The following is a 14,699-nucleotide window of genomic DNA, read 5'->3' on the forward strand; positions in this document are numbered from 1 at the left end:
ACGCTTGGTTGGTGGCGCGGACACGGCATGCTACCTGCACATCAGTCTCGAAAGAAGAACCTGGGCACGTGCTTCCGCGGGCCCAGTCCCTCGGTCGGTGGGCGGGGGGCTGTAAAGATGGATCCGTACTGTCCCTGAAACTCTCTGGAAAGCTTAAAGCTGGGGACCGCAAACCCGTCGAGTCTGGGGACCGATCCAGGCTGCAGCTTGCCGTTGCGTCGAAGCTCCTTCGCTTTCCAGTCCGAACGCAAACGTTTCCTTCGTTTTGCTGTGGCAAAATCCGAGGTACCGGCTTTTGGCGCCCGCTTCCCGCAGGGTGAGGGACGGAGCAGGGGCTGCGCGTGGGGAGGGGGGTGGGGGGGGGGGGTGGGGTGGTCCCTTGTTCGTTTTGCCACCGGAGAGTGCTCGGGCACTGCGGCGACGGATGCGGCAAGCGGAACCAGGGCGGTTAAACCCGTTTGATCTGCTGTGAGTCCTCGCAGTTGTCTAGTGGAGTCAGCGCTAGCCTTTCGCAATATTTAAAGCACCGTGTCCAGTTGTGGTGTTACTGCACCGATTTGTGTCTACTTGCATAAGTATCACCGCCTCGCTAAACTGCGTTTGGTAGTGAGAATTGAGGGTTTGATTAGTTCGACGAATGAAATATAAATAAGGGGTCTTGTCTCCACTGTTGTTACACTAGGAGGGATAAAAAGCTTCGTGGTTTTTTTTTTTGTTGTTGTTGTTGCCAGGCCACAAGGTTTTCGTGGCTTTGTTTAGTTTTTGCGAGGCTGAATAGTCATGTCCGCTACAAACAAATCTGTATTTCGGTTCCATTTTCTCTTTCAAGGACCGATCTCCAGGTCTGGGCCTCGATGAACTTCTTTACCCAAAGCAGGAGGAAGCTTTGTGGAGTGGGTGCGCGCATTATCCTTTCGCTTCTTGTAACTTGTATTTAAAAAACAAAAAAAACCAAAAAAAAGCAAAGAAACTTCTCCATCTAGCCCTTGTGGTTCCGAAGGGAAACCAGCTGCCTTCCGAAAACGAAGACGGGCCTTTCAGTAACGTTCGTTTGAGTCGGCAGCAGCCCTGCCGGCAGACAGGGAGGTGGCTGTGAGGACCGAAAGTTTTAGTGGTAACGCAACGGGGGGGGGGGAGCTGGAAACGGGGGGGCTGTTTCCTAAAAAAAAAAAAAAAAAAGTGGGTTGTTGCAGCACTGAGCGATCTTAATTATATACGTGTGTTAAGATGCTGACCTCTGCTCTGTAAAGAGTTGCTACGATTATAGCTCATACCCCAGAGGAAAATCCAGCGGTGATTTCAAGTTTCGGTTGATGTACCTGGTGGGTGTTTTCACGTGAGGACGGGACGCCTCGCTATCCCTGCCCCTTTGGTTTGGCCAGCCCGGGACACGCTGTCCCGGGCGACGTTAGCTCCACAGAGCCCGCACGTCCTCCGAGCTGCCCTCCTCTTGCACGGTGCGCCGTGGTCAAGTAACGTGGTACTTGTGGATGAATTAATTGTGTTGGCACACCCCTGTCTTGTATCCACGTGGGCCGCCGCCGCCACCGGGCCTGTGGTTGTGCTGGCAGCTCGGCAGCCGTCCGAGCCCCTTCTTAACTCCCAGCTTGCCCGCAGTCGGCGCTGTTGACGTGTGAAAAACACTCGGGCGCGGGCTGGGCCTGAGTTCAGACAGCTTGAGAACGCGCTTGGGGCTTTAGGCCTGGCCCAGGCTCTCGGGCCTGCGCCCCGGGTGGGTCTGGTGTGAGTAGGGATGAGCGGAGGTCTCGAGCCGAGAGCAGATGCGTTGAGCCCGAGGAATAAAGCTGGGCCTGCAAGGCTGCGTGGTGGACGAGAAAGTGAGTGCTGGAAGGCGGCGCGTTCACACCTCCTCCTGAGCTCGCTCTTCGCTGCCGGTGTTGCCAAAGCGATTACAAAAACGCGTAGGCAGGAGTTTGGAAAAATATTTGGCGCTGGCTGCTGCTGCCGTAGACGGGTAGCCGCGGTGGGGCTGTTGGGCCGGCGTCTGGAAACCCCGCAGGTCAACTAAACGCCCGCTGACCCACGGAAGGGCTCCGCGTGCCCGCCTCCCCGCGTGTTAGTGCAGATTTCTGTTCCGAGTCTCGTTACTGTTTCTCATCGATTCTAAAAAGTCAAAATTTTGATGCAAGAACAGAATTTGGTCCAGGTTCTCCGGCGCCAGGACGGCTCGCCGATGCTCCAGGGAGCTTTCGCCAGCGGCGAAGGCCTGGTCGGGCAGCACGGCGGTCGCTGGGACGGCGAGGTACTGCCGGCTCAGCTGCGCCACAGCCGGGAAGCGATGCTCGTTGTTCTTCCACCAGTCCAGCGGGTCGGTGCTGCGCTTGCAGAGAGGCTCCACGATGTAGTTTTCCAGTTGCTGGTGGATCTCGGGCATGCTCTCTGTCGGGTCCTTCCCCAAAAGGATGTCGTACATGCTCTGCGACGGGGTGCTCGAGCATCTGTCCTTGTGAGCGGCCAGCTGGCTGCCTGCCTCTCCGCCCTCGGCTTTGTAATCCGAGTTTGGCATCCAAAACTGGGTGGCAGATGGGGACTGGTGATTGAAAACCTGCGACAGCATGTTTTTGACTCTCTTGTGCAGCTCGCTTCTCAGGCCCGGGCTGAGGAACCTCATCTCCTTGAAGCGCGGGTCCAAAAAGGAGGCAATAACTGCTGGGCTTTCTAGCACCTTCTCATCCTCCGATAGCCCCCAGCGCCGCGTCAACTCTGCCCTGATGTTGCCTACTACCGTCTTGATGACGGCGCTGGCCTCTTCCGACTGCTGTCCGATGGCGGCGACGATCCCGTGGATGCAAGGCATCAGAGAAGATACGGACACGTTCTGCTCCTCGCGCAGGAAGGAGGTCGCGATCTTGATCGTCCTCATGACCGGCACCAGGTCCTGCAGGAGCTTCCACTGGTGGTCGGCCAAGTTCTGGACCGCCGCCGTGCCCTTGGGGTGTTCCTCCAGCACGGACATGATGGCCCACTTCAGGTCTAAGAGGCTCTCGCACATCTCGATGGTAGTTATCCAGCGAGACCCCACGTCCATCACCAGTTTCAGCTTGGTTTTATTGATGGCTTCTAGCTTGCTGTTTAAGGAGCAGGTGGCTTTTGCGTCCTGCTGAAAGTACCTGACGATGCCCCGGGCGGTGCTCAGGGCTTCTTGCACCTGCTCGACTTCCAGCCCCGCTTTGATGCAGAGGTGAAGGGTGCGAGCGGCGCAGCACAGGCTGCTCCAGCCGTACGCGTTCTTCAGCTGCTGCGAGTTCGCCGCCGTGCTCTGCGGGCTGTCGTGCATGACGCAGAAGACGGATTTGCTGGACAACCCGAATTCGGAGAGGACGGCCTGCAGCTTCTCCCCTAAATCGCCCTCCGCTTTGCCTTCGTGCACTTGCTGCGTCTCCATGACGCACCGTGCCCGCCGCCACTCCCCGTCGATGAAGCTGGCCGAGACAGTCAGGTAGGTCTGGCTGAGCTGGGAGACCCAGAACTCCACGCAGACCACGATGGCCTGAGCCGTCTGCAGGTAGCGCTCCAGGTGCTGCTTGACCACGTTGTACCTGTGCCACAGCATGCTGGAGAGCTGCACGGGCGACGGGAGGGTAAAACTCGGCTCCAGGTACCCGAGGAGGAGCCCGAACCCTTTGTCCTTCATCATGGAGAGAGGGTGCAGGTCGCGGAAGATCATCTCCAGCACCAGCTCCAGGATCACGTCGGTCCTGGGTTCCGAGCAGGACGCGGCGTGGTAGAGGCTGCTCTCCGGCGGCGTCTGCCGGGAGCGTTTCACGGCGTTTTCCTGAGCCGCGTAGTCGGATTCGGAAGTCTGGTCGTCCTTGAGCTGGGAGAGCAAGGTGTCGCGGATGCTGTGCTTCCTCACCAGGTGCTCCCGCATCGTGGTGGTGCTGTTGTGGAAGGAGAGCTGCTTCTTGCAGACGTTGCACTCCACGTAGGCGTCTCCCAGCTTGGTGTAATAGTTCCACACCTTGGACTTGCGACGGTCGACGTAGAGCGCGGTGCTTGTGCCGTCCTGACCCCCGCCTTTCTCCCTCTTCCTCCTGGACGACGGCCCGAGGTTGGCGGCTGCCATGTTGTAGGCGCTGAAGACCATCGGTATTTCCTCTGAGGAGACAAAACGCGACACAACGTAGCCTAGAATTTTAATTTAAACCTCCCTTCCGCTCTCTGGCCTTTAGTCCCGTGCGTTACCCTAAGCCAGGAGCACCCTTTGGGTGGGAGCCTCACGGCGGCTGCCAAGCACCGTGTTCAGATTGCTGCTCTTCCCAGTTTTTGGTTTGTTTGGTGGTTGGTTTTTTTTTTGGGGGGGGGGGAAGCGCCAAAAGGGCGCACGTACCTTGGAGCGTCTGCGGGACGAGAGGGAGAGATGGCTCCTCCGTTGCCGCCTCCTTCGGCCGCGCCTCTCCGCCGTTATCCTCCGGCTTAACGCTTTTCTGCAAGAACTGAGACACTCTCTTGGAGTTTACATCTGCCATTGTGTTCTTTGCGCGAGTTTGGAGAGGGGGAAGGGGGGGAACGAGGTGGGGGGTGGGGGGGGGGGAAAAAAAGGACCGTTAAAATAAGGCTGGTGCCTCTCGAATCCGATCGTCCAGAGGGGGCCGGGGAGGTCGGGCCAGCGAGGGGCCGGTTCCCAAATGCTTTTTCCCTGAGGACGCGCCCTGGGGAAGCAGGCTGGGGCTGAGGGACCTACGCCGTTAAAATTCTGGGGTTAAAGGCGAGGTCAGGCTGTTCTCGGTGACGCTAAGCTGGTGGTGGCGACGTTATCGGAGCCCCCCCGTCCTGGTTTGGAGGGGCCCGATGCCGTCGCCCGTCGCTGCCTGCGGGCGTTTCGTAGCGTTTTTGGTCCTAAAACTTTTCACAGGGCCCTGGGGTGGGAGTCTGGGGTTAAACCAGCACGAGGTGGGAAAGGCCGTACCCCTCGTTTAGCTGGCGGTAGCTGCCGTTTTTCTCAGCCGCGTACGGTAGTCCCTTCTGCCTAGGTGTTTCGGCGAGGTGCCGCCAGCGCCGACGGGACGGCGTTATAAATCGGGTGTAAAGCAACGCCGTAAATGGTTCAGCAAGGAGGAAACCTCCTGCAGGCCCATTTCCCTTCCCTCCTCCCCGAAATACCACGAGCGCCTCCCCTCCGCTTCACGCACCGAGAAATAAGGGTTTCTGGGCTGTTGCCTTACCTCCTCGCCGCTGGCGTGAGGGCGGAGGAGACGCGGCAGGCTGCGGCACCGGCGGTGCCGGGCCGGGAGCTCACCGAGGAGCCCTCCGAGGCACCGCCAACCTGGCGGCGAAGACGACCCTGGTTGTTTCACCTCTATAAAACTCTGCGTGTCCTTCTCGCGGGCGGGCCGGCTGGCCGACGGGGGGCACCGGGATTTTACCGCGCCGGGCAGCGTGGCAAGCACCGGCTCCGACGGCGGCAAGCCGAGTGGTTGCGGGGCGTCGTCCGCTGGGGGGGGCAGCTTTTGGGGGGGAGACCCTCTCCCCCAGCCACCCCCCTCATCTCTGTCCCACCGCCGCCACCGCGTGAACTCGGCGCCGCGGTCGGCAGAGGCGCCGCCGGTGATGGAGATCGTCCCGCCGGTGACCGTCGCCTTTCCAACCCCAGGCAGGTGCCGTATTCGGGGGATTCCGCCCCAAAAACGTTTTTCCCTCGGCCGATACGCTCTGCCGAGCGGCGCTTTGCCTCCCCTGCTCCCAAACGCTGCCGGCTGTCGGCGTTACGTCCGGCACATACCGAACACCCGCGACGCAGCTGGGCCGGGGAAATGAGGAGGTCGTTAATGACCCGCGGGTCGTTAAATACTCACGCCTTCGTCAGCGGGGATGTGGGAGCCGGAGCGCTACCCTTTCACCGGGAAGTAATTAATCTAGGGCTCCTCTGAGAAGTTCCTGCTGGGGGTGGAGGTGGATGGTAAATCCTGATGCTGGGCCCTCGCTAATTAGCCGGGGGTTCGTTAAATGCCTCTCGGGAGGAGCCGCCAGCGCTCGCCCCTTGTCAGTACTGCTTCGGCTCGGGGAGGAGCGGCGCCGGCCCTGCTACGCCCCTCAAGTAGTTCAGTGATGTCGGCGCGGTGGCCGTGATGTCAGCGCGGTGGCCGTGATGTCAGCGCGATACCCCTCGGTGAGTGCGGTGCCGGCGGGGGTACGGGCGCCTGGCTGACCTTCAGGACCCTCTCCTCCCGTCACTAACGGCAGGCTGAGCTGCGGGTTCCAGCCCAGCGTCACTGGAGCGCGTCAGAATGTCTGAAAAGGACGAAAACGTCCCGTTTTGGGGCTGGGGGTTCCCCCGTGTCGCCCCCGCCCCGCCCCGCCCCCTACGTGAGCCTGCTCCTCCCGGCCGCCAGGGGGCGCCGCCCCCGCGGCGGGGAGAAGAGGCGGAAGCGCCGCCCCGCCTCACGTGGACGCCGCCCGCCAATGCGGCGCGCCCGCCGGCGTCACGTGAGGGGGGCGCGCGGCGGCGTCAGGTGAGGCGGAGCGCCGCGGCTGCAGGCGGCCGCCATGGACCAGGCCGGGAAGGAGAAGGAGGCGCTGCAGCTCCTGGCCGAGGCCGACAAGAAGGTCCGCGGCTCCCAGTCCTTCTTCGCCGGCCTCTTCGGGTGAGTGGGCGCCGCCCGGCCGGGTCCGTCACGGCGGTGGGCCCCCCCCCTCCCTTCCCCGGGGCCCTGTCAGCGGTGGGGAGGGGTGTTGGGAGCTTCTGGGGGGTGGGGGGGGGGCGCTGAGAGGGTGTTATGGGGCGGGGGGGCTTCGAGACGAGGGTGGGGGGGATGAGGGTGGGCACCGCGGGGGGGCGGGGGGGCGGAGAAGGGGTGCGAGGAGCCTCTGGGGGTCTTTGGGATGAAGGTGTTGGCCCCTGGGGGGCGTTTAGGGTGAGGGGCGGGCACTGGGGGCTGCGGGGGGGGGGGGGGGGGGGGCAGAGAAGGTGCGTTAAGAGCTTCTGGAGGCCTTTGGGATGAAAGCGCTGGGCCCTGGGGGGTTTGGGGGTGAGGGGTGGGCACTGAGGGGGTGCTGGGGGGCAGGGAAGAGGTGTTAGGAGCTTCTGGGGGTCTTTGGGATGAAGGCACTGGGCCCTGGGGGGGGCTTTGGGGTGAGGGGTGGGTGCTGGGGGGGTGCTGGGCAAGGGGAAGGGGTGTTAAGAGCTCCTGGGGAGCGTTGGGGTGAGGGGTGGGCACTGAGGGGGTGCTGGTGGGGGGTGGCTGAGGGTGTTGGGGCATGTTATGGGGGAGGGAGGGGAAGGCTGTTAAAAACCAGCAAGCGCTCTTACCGCCTTTCCGTTCGTCGTAAAGTCGCCCCTCGCTTTCGGTGTGGGCGTTACAGCCAGCTCAAATGGGGGGTTTCAAACCTGAAATTCTGCCGCGCGCGGTCCTGGCTGGCGGTACGTCTCTGCGGGGGCTCGTCGGGGCCGAGGGAGTTCTGCTCCCCCCCCTCCCCGTGCCCCGCGTCGTTCTGGCGAAGGACAAACTCCGAGGGTCCAATTTGCCCCCCTTGGTGCCGCGCAGACTCGTCTCTGTGCAAAGACCGGGCTGGTTGCACGCCGGCGCTGGCTCACCGGGCCTGGCTTTAACTCCGGCTTTGACTCCTAGCCGCAGCGCTAGGGGAGAAACGAGAGGCGCCCCGCGCTTAACGTCGCAAAATTCAGCTTTAACCCGAGGGATTTCATAAGCAAGAGCGAGTCCGTCGCTCGCCCGATAAGGGGGAGGTTTGTTTTCCTCGGGCTGGGGTTGGGAAGGAGACGCTGAGGGCGGGTTTTGTGCGTGGCGGGGACCGAAGCCGTGGTTTCTGCGGCCCTTCGCTTCGCCGTGCTGCCGCGTTTCCTTCAGCTCGCCCTCCCTGACGTTATTTAACAGCTCCAGATTAACGTGAGACAGAAAAGTCGGGCGTTTAGGTATTAAACGGTAATTTCTAATCGCGGTTGGGATTCTTTGGGTTAAAAGGCAGTTTTGTAAAGCGCTGAGATCTCCCCGGTTGTCTCGAGCGGCCTTGAGCCATCGTCAGCTCTGCGCCTGTGAAGTCCGGCTGCCGAAATCTGCCGGATGCCTATTGCCCTTTTCGCCCGGTTATCGGCCGGCGTTCGGCGGGGACGGCATTGCCGGGAGCGCGGTTTGTTCGTCGGGCGGAGCGCCTGCCTTGATGCTTTCCCTCTTTTTTTTTTTTTCTTTTTCCTTCCTCTTTTTTTGGGGAGCGGGAGAACTTTGCTGCTCAAACCAATCTGAACCGGCGGAGCTGCTGGCTCCGGCGGGTCGCTCCTGCCAGCCCCTGCCACGTCTCTAACTGCAGGTTTCTAGTGGGAGGGAGGAAAACATGAGCAGAACTGCTTAAGCCTGTGCTTAAAAAAAGCCCCCCCCAAACACAAACGCAACCATAATAACCTCCCTTGAGTCGCCAGCCGGGGTTTCTAGCCAGAATCGGCGAGGTCAGCAGAGGAACGCGCTCGCTGGCGGAGCCGGAGAGCTGGGAGGTGGTGCTCGTGTGCCGCGGCCGCTGCATTTTAAAAACGGGTCGTTGTCGGACGAGCTGGCTCCCTCCCCGCTCCCCTCGGGCTAACGGGCAGCCCCGCAGCCTCTGCCTTCCCTGCCTTCTGGCTGCGGCGGTGACCGGGGGGCCGGGAGGCCGCTCCAGCGGGTGCCGGCTGTGTCGCCGGCGGCAGAGGGAAGCCGTGAGCCGGGGCTTTGCCGATGGGAGCAGCGTGGGCTCGTTTGGGACAGGCGCTTCACCCCTTTGCTGCGGGAGGATCCCTCTGCTCGTTAATTATTAATAAAAGAAAGCGCTTCTTGAGGGACTGGCCCAGCTCCTGCCGTCTGGGGGGAGTTTTAGAGCAGGGAAAGGTTGGGCTATTTCCCCACGGCCGCGAGCACGATTCCTCTGGCCGTGCCAGCCCCTGGGCTGCCTGCGAGCTTCAGCTGGGAGCAAGCAGGCAGCGGACCCACTTTGGCTCCCATTTTAATTGCAGCTTCCCGAGAGAGTCCTGCAGGGGCCGGGTCCCTCTCGAGCTGGGAGAGACTCGTCTGTGTCAGCAGCTCGCCCCGGGGAGCCTCTCTCGCTCTTGTGGGCAGCTGGAGTGGAGCAATGTGATTTTTATTTTATTTTATCTTTTTTTTTCCCCCCGCTCGGGCGCGGGGTTTGACCTTCCCGGCAGGCATTTATGCAACGCCCGGCTTCTGTTTGCTTCCAGGGGCTCCTCCAGGATAGAGGAAGCATGCGACATCTACGCCCGAGCAGCAAACATGTTCAAAATGGCCAAAAACTGGAGCGGTACGTACGAGCGCGGCCGCGGGCTGTTTCCCTGGGCTGGGGGTGCAGTCTCCTCGCTTCCTCCAGGGAGAAGTGAAGCCCTCTGGGCCTGAAAGCCAGCGCAGGCTCGATGCCGCTGGCTTACTTCAGCTCGATTTTGAGCAGGGTAACCTGCCCGCGCCTGGCTTTTCCACCCCACCTCTCTGAAAGGGTTAAGACGATGCTCCTGAGCTTCCTCTCTCCCCCCTTCAGCTGCGGGGAACGCCTTTTGCCAGGCGGCGCAGCTCCACCTGCAGCTGCAGAGCAAGCACGACGCAGCCACCAACTTCGTGGACGCGGGCAATGCCTTCAAGAAAGCCGACCCGCAAGGTAAGGGCTCGATTTCCCTCCGGCCTTCCAGAGCCGGGGATCGGTTCAGCCTCCCGAGCCGGGGCGGGAGACGCGAGCACGCGTAAAACCGCCCCAATTTCAGTTACCAGAGGCTGCGTGTCGTGCGTATCCGCTGGGTTTTTGCCCGTTACACAAGGGTTTCTCCTGGGCGCGTGTTGTCCCATCCTCTCGACGCCTTTGGGAGCGAGCCGAGATGCCGTGGGCTGGATGTGACGTGCTTCCCCGAGCTGCGAGTCGCTCCGGTAGCTGACGGCAGGCAAAGTTCACCTCCGCAGCCAGCGTGCCTGCCGGATGACGTCGGTTCCCCCCCCCCCAACCTCCCTGGCCCCGCTGCGGGAATCCCTCTGCCGCCTGCCGAGCCTGACTCTGAGCATATGGCTTCAGCTGAAGCCGCAGAAGGGGTTCGGTCGTGATTCACGCGCCGATCGCGCTACATTTGGCTCCCTTCGTTCCGGCGTTAGAGGAGCTCCTGGGCTGTTGGGAGCCGGGGCCGGGAGGGGGGGGACGGACACGGACGTTTTGGGGTTGAGGGACCAGCTGAGAGCAAACGCTCCTCCTTCTCAACGGCTGGCGTTTTCAGCTGGCTTCGGTGGGACGGGCGACAGGTTGGGGTGTCCTGCGTCTTCCCCCGTGGGTGATTTGGATCCTAGCTCTCTTCTGCGCGATCTGGAGCGTGGGGCGGGGTGGGGAAGATAGCGGTGGAAGCTGATGAGCGTGGGCCATTGGGTTCGGGATACGAAGAGGGGAAGGGGCGGGAGAGTCGGTCTCGCTTCCCTTGCGCGTACCCACGCCGCAGGGGGGACGCTTTGCCGTTCCTGGCAAGCTGTCTCGCTCGTTACTGCTGCCCCCGGGGTTATCTGTGCCGGGGCCGGATCAGTTTGGGTGATTTTCAGAGAAGATAATGAATTAACCTGAGGAGAAAACAAATTTAATCTCGTGGAGGATTTGCTTAATCTCCCAGGGATTTATGTTCTGATTATCCGCTCGCGCTGCGCTTGACCTGTGTTTTCCTCTCTCGGGTGGCTGCGTGAGCTGGTGTGCCGAAACGCACCCGCTCTGCCCCCCCACCCCACCCCACCCCCCCCTGGCGCGTTGTGGCTTTCGGTAAATCGGAGGGGGAAGGTGGAGGCTGAGCCTGCCTCTTCCTGAGGGGCCAAAAACCTTCCTGAGTAGACGGGAGTTCACCGTGGTGGGGATGGGTCTGGGCTGGACGGAGCCTTCTGGCAGGGGGGGTGTTCAGCGGGGGTGGCTGGGCGGGCCGGGATGAAGACACAACCCTGCGGGTGAACTCCTGGAGAGAAAAAGGTGGTTGAACACCACCTGCGTGTCCGCGACTGTCTCTTCTCGGCGAACTGACTCCGTCCTCAGAGCTGGTTAAGGTCCCGCAGCTGCCTTTACCCAAGAGCTCGGCGCCGGAGGGACGTGTTCCTGCCCTCGGAGCCGAGCGCCCGCGCTGGCCTGGTCCCTTGGGTCGGCTGCGACACGAGCTCGGGATCCAGCCCCGCTCTCTCCTGTCTCTCCTCCACCGTGAACCGCCGTCCCACGTACCCGGGGCTGGGCGCGGTGAAGACGGGGCTGTGACAGCCGTCAGTCAGATGGCAGCTCCTCGGCTGCTCGGCTCCCTGGCAGGGAGCGCTGCGAGCCCGACAGCTGGGAGCAGTCAGAGAAAGATCCCTCTCCTGGAGCCTGGCATTTAGCTGCAGCAGAGTTCCTCCCACGCCTCTTCGGAGACGGCGAGGGGAAGGCGCCTCCTCCTGAAGTACAGCAAAACGCTGCGGCTTCAGCCCCCCGTCCTGCCCTGCGTGCGACCGGCTGTGGTGGATCTGGGCGCTTGTCTAAGCAACGAGCGCGTGTCTCCCCTTCGGCTGAGCTTCTGGGATGAAACGTCACAGCGGGGGCCAGGTCTGAGTCGACGCCGGGTTAAATCCTACCCCGCGGTCTGGGGAGAGGCGGCAGGGGGGCTCCCGGCCTGGTCCCGCGGGGCAGGAGAAAGGGGGGCTGTGGAGTTACCGCCGGGGCTGGTCCCTCCACAGGGACTGCATCCCGAACGTTTAGGGGTCTGCGTCTCAAAACGCCCCGCGCCCCCAAACAAAGGCCTTTTGTTCTGGGGAACAAATAGCTCACTCCTGCGTCCCCAGCTCCCGGAGCTGCGTGGAGCGGCTCTGGGTTCTACTTTTCGTTCCCCGCCTGCTCTGGGGACCTCAGGAGATGCGTCCTGTTCCCCGCCCCCGCGGCCCTGCTCCCGTCCGCCCCGGGGCACGGTGCACCACGAGCAGGGCTGCGGTGGAAGCGAGCAGGGCTGCGGTGGAAGCGTAGCGGCAACAGCTCCTCGGCACCGGCGAGCTCGGAGGCTGCCGGTTGAAGCCTAAACCCGCCCCGCGTGCCCCTTGGCTTAGGGTAACTCCCGTCCGCGGGGGCGTTGGGGGGTTCAAACGCGTACGGGAGCAGAGTCGCTGATCTCGGTGCGGGCGGTCTGTGATCAGAGACCTCTGGTACGGCGAGGCGTCCGTCGGCTGCCTGGTGCGAACTGGCTGCCGGACGCCGGGGCGCGGGGACGCGGCGGTGCCAACAGAGAGAGTCTCGGATTTGCTCTGCCGTCCCCTGACGGTCGCTGCCGCTGCTCGCGTGCTCTGAATTTCCCTCGAAGCCTTGTAGCCTCAGCAGCTTTTCTTCGGTAGCTATTGATCTCTGAGCGCGCTATAAATACAGCTCCGTCGCTTTGGGGAGGCTGGGAGCGGGAGGGAGGGGTGGCAAATGGCACCGCTCTTCCCAAACGCCCGTGCTCACTAAATCTGTTCTTTCTCTTCTCAGAGGCCATTAACTGTTTGATCAGAGCTATCGAGATCTACACAGACATGGTAAGCCCGGCCGTGCTCTTCCCCCCTCGCCTTCCCTGGGAGCGGAGGGTGGCGAGGCCGACGGGGCTGACCCACCTCTCTCTGCCCTCAGCGGAATTTGGGGGGGGGGGGGGGGGGGGGGGTGTGTCTCGGGCGGTTTTGTCCAGCTTGCTTGGCATTACACGGGGCTGATGGAGGAGGATGGGGCTGAAACCAGCACCCGGTGAGACCAGGAGGCAAACTCTTGGCGGGCGGGGGCCCAAAGCTTTCCCTGAGCGCCGGGAACGGCGAGTTCGGCAGCGCTGCCTGCCCTCGGAGCAGCTCTCCTGTCGTCGGTGTGGGGATCGCTCCCGTTGGGCTCGGGGCGCTCTTCCGAGCGCCTGCAAACGCCTTTCTGCTTCCAGGGTCGGTTCACCATCGCCGCGAAGCACCACATATCGATAGCGGAAATCTATGAGACGGAGCTGGTGGACATCGAAAAGGTAAACGCCGGGGAGAGCGGGGAATGCCGCAGGGCGGGTGCCCGGCTGTCGGGGCACGGGGAGGCATGGCTGCCCGTCCTCCGGCTTCCATAAATGCCGCCTTCGATTCAAGCCGGGGATTTGGATGCGGTCAAAACCCCGGAGGCTTTGTGGCTTGGGAGGGCTTTGCTGATTCACCGCAACCCTGGCAGATGAGCTCAGAGCTGTTGCGCCTGCTCAGGGTGACGTAGCCTCAGCAGGTCACCCTTTGCCCTCGGGCTGTTTTTTCTTCCCCGAAACGTGCCCGCTGCCCCGCTGAGGTCTGCTGGCTGCTGCCGCGGTGGCTTTAAGCCCCAAATACCAGCGACGCTTCCCGGTGTGTGTCAGCCCTGCGCAAACCCAGGAAGATGCTTGGAATGGCCTTGACGCCGCAGCTAACGAAAAGGGAGGGGGGAAAAAAAAAGCTTCGGGCTTGCGTGGGCATCTGGGAAGTGCGAGAACAGTTTGGCTGGAGCCATCTGAGAAGAAATCACCGCTACCGATGGAGGTAGCGAAGCTCTCCGGCTTCCCGGGGGCTCAGGTGCCTGCGGGGTCCCGCAGGGCCGCCTCCACGGACGCCGTTCGTACCCCCGTGCTCCAGATTCTGACTCAGTGGGGTGGTGTTTGTTTTCGTTTTTTTTTTTTTTTTTTATTCCTGGGGAATAACCGGGTTCGTTTCAAAGGGAAGCAAGTTTCCGCATCCTGCGTGGATCTAATTCGGGCTTCCCGAGTTAAGGTAGGGCTGTTCTCGACACTCCTCCCAGCCAGCCTCTCTGACCGCCCTGCTTGGCAGCTCCTGGGAATAACCCACAGCGCCGTCCTGCCCTGCCAGTGGCTGTTCCCCGATGAGCTGCTCGGAGAATCGCGTAGGGGTTGGCCTCCGGGCTGGGCTTTGGCGCTCCGGGGAAGGGCCGAGCTTGCTCAGCCGGATTCACGAGCTCCCATCGGGAAAGCCTCCTCTTCCTCGGCACCGATCCGGCGGGCTCCGTGGCAGCCATACGATTCGCCTTCAAATTTAGCTGCCCAGTAGGTCCCCAGCCTGTTGGCAGGAGACGGGTGTGGAAACGCGCCCACGGGGCAGCCAGGAGATGAGCCGCCCCCTCAAAGAATGGGCTGAAAAGAGAAAAATAACTTTCCCCTGGGGAGGGAGCGCGTCTTTGCTCATCCCGATAAAGCTGTGACGCACCGGGGCGCTCGCCGGCCTGGCATCTCGCCCCCCCACCCCCCCGCCCTTCCGAAGGTCCAGGCCCTCTTGCCTCGCTGACCTTGTCTCGGCGGGGAGCTGCCGGCCGGTTGCCACCTTGGGATGGGAGCCGGCGGCAGCGGCGGCAGCGGCGGCCAGCGCAGATGGCAGCGCGGGCAGCGGAAGCCGCGTGGGCGGCTCGGAGCAGGTGCGCGCCCCGCGAGGCCGGGCTGAGGAGGATTCTCCCGAGCACGGCATCGCTGCAGGCTTCTGCAGCTCCCGTGTCTTTGTATTTTTTTTTATATATATATATATATATAAAATGTGGTTTTGTTTTTTTTTTAATGGTGTGCTACGCCCTGACTGCGTTTGCCTTCCTCCTAGGCGATAGCCCACTACGAGCAGGCTGCGGATTACTACAAGGGGGAAGAGTCCAACAGGTAAAGGCTCTGCCGCAGGCAGGGCAGCCCTGCTGCCCGCTCCCGGCGCTGCGGGAGCTGCCGGTGCAAGCTCCCCGTGCGGGATTGGCGCTCCGGCCCGGCCCCGGGGTGG

The 14,699-nt window shown here is 62.4% G+C and overlaps 2 protein-coding genes across 2 annotated transcripts; one reads left to right on the forward strand and one right to left on the reverse strand.

Moving 5' to 3' along the window:
- Positions 1-849: 849 nt before the first annotated feature.
- Positions 850-4,490, reverse strand: LOC143171834 (E3 SUMO-protein ligase ZBED1-like). Its single transcript, XM_076360924.1, has 2 exons — positions 4,352-4,490; positions 850-4,119 (listed from the first exon to the last, which is right to left on the reverse strand). Exons 1-2 carry the CDS (start codon positions 4,488-4,490, stop codon positions 2,078-2,080), a joined length of 2,181 nt encoding a protein of 726 aa, XP_076217039.1. The 3' UTR covers positions 850-2,077.
- Positions 4,491-6,464: 1,974 nt separating this feature from the next.
- Positions 6,465-14,587, forward strand: LOC143171836 (alpha-soluble NSF attachment protein; the record flags this gene model as incomplete). The annotated part of the gene is given in 6 exon segments (XM_076360926.1): positions 6,465-6,605; positions 9,179-9,258; positions 9,490-9,606; positions 12,439-12,485; positions 12,869-12,946; positions 14,532-14,587. Coding segments are annotated over 6 exon segments (476 nt in total), but the record flags the coding sequence as incomplete, so codon positions are not given.
- Positions 14,588-14,699: the final 112 nt, after the last annotated feature.

Source organism: Aptenodytes patagonicus, chromosome 32, assembly GCF_965638725.1.
Source record: "Aptenodytes patagonicus chromosome 32, bAptPat1.pri.cur, whole genome shotgun sequence".
Classification (NCBI taxonomy): Eukaryota; Metazoa; Chordata; class Aves; order Sphenisciformes; family Spheniscidae; genus Aptenodytes; species Aptenodytes patagonicus.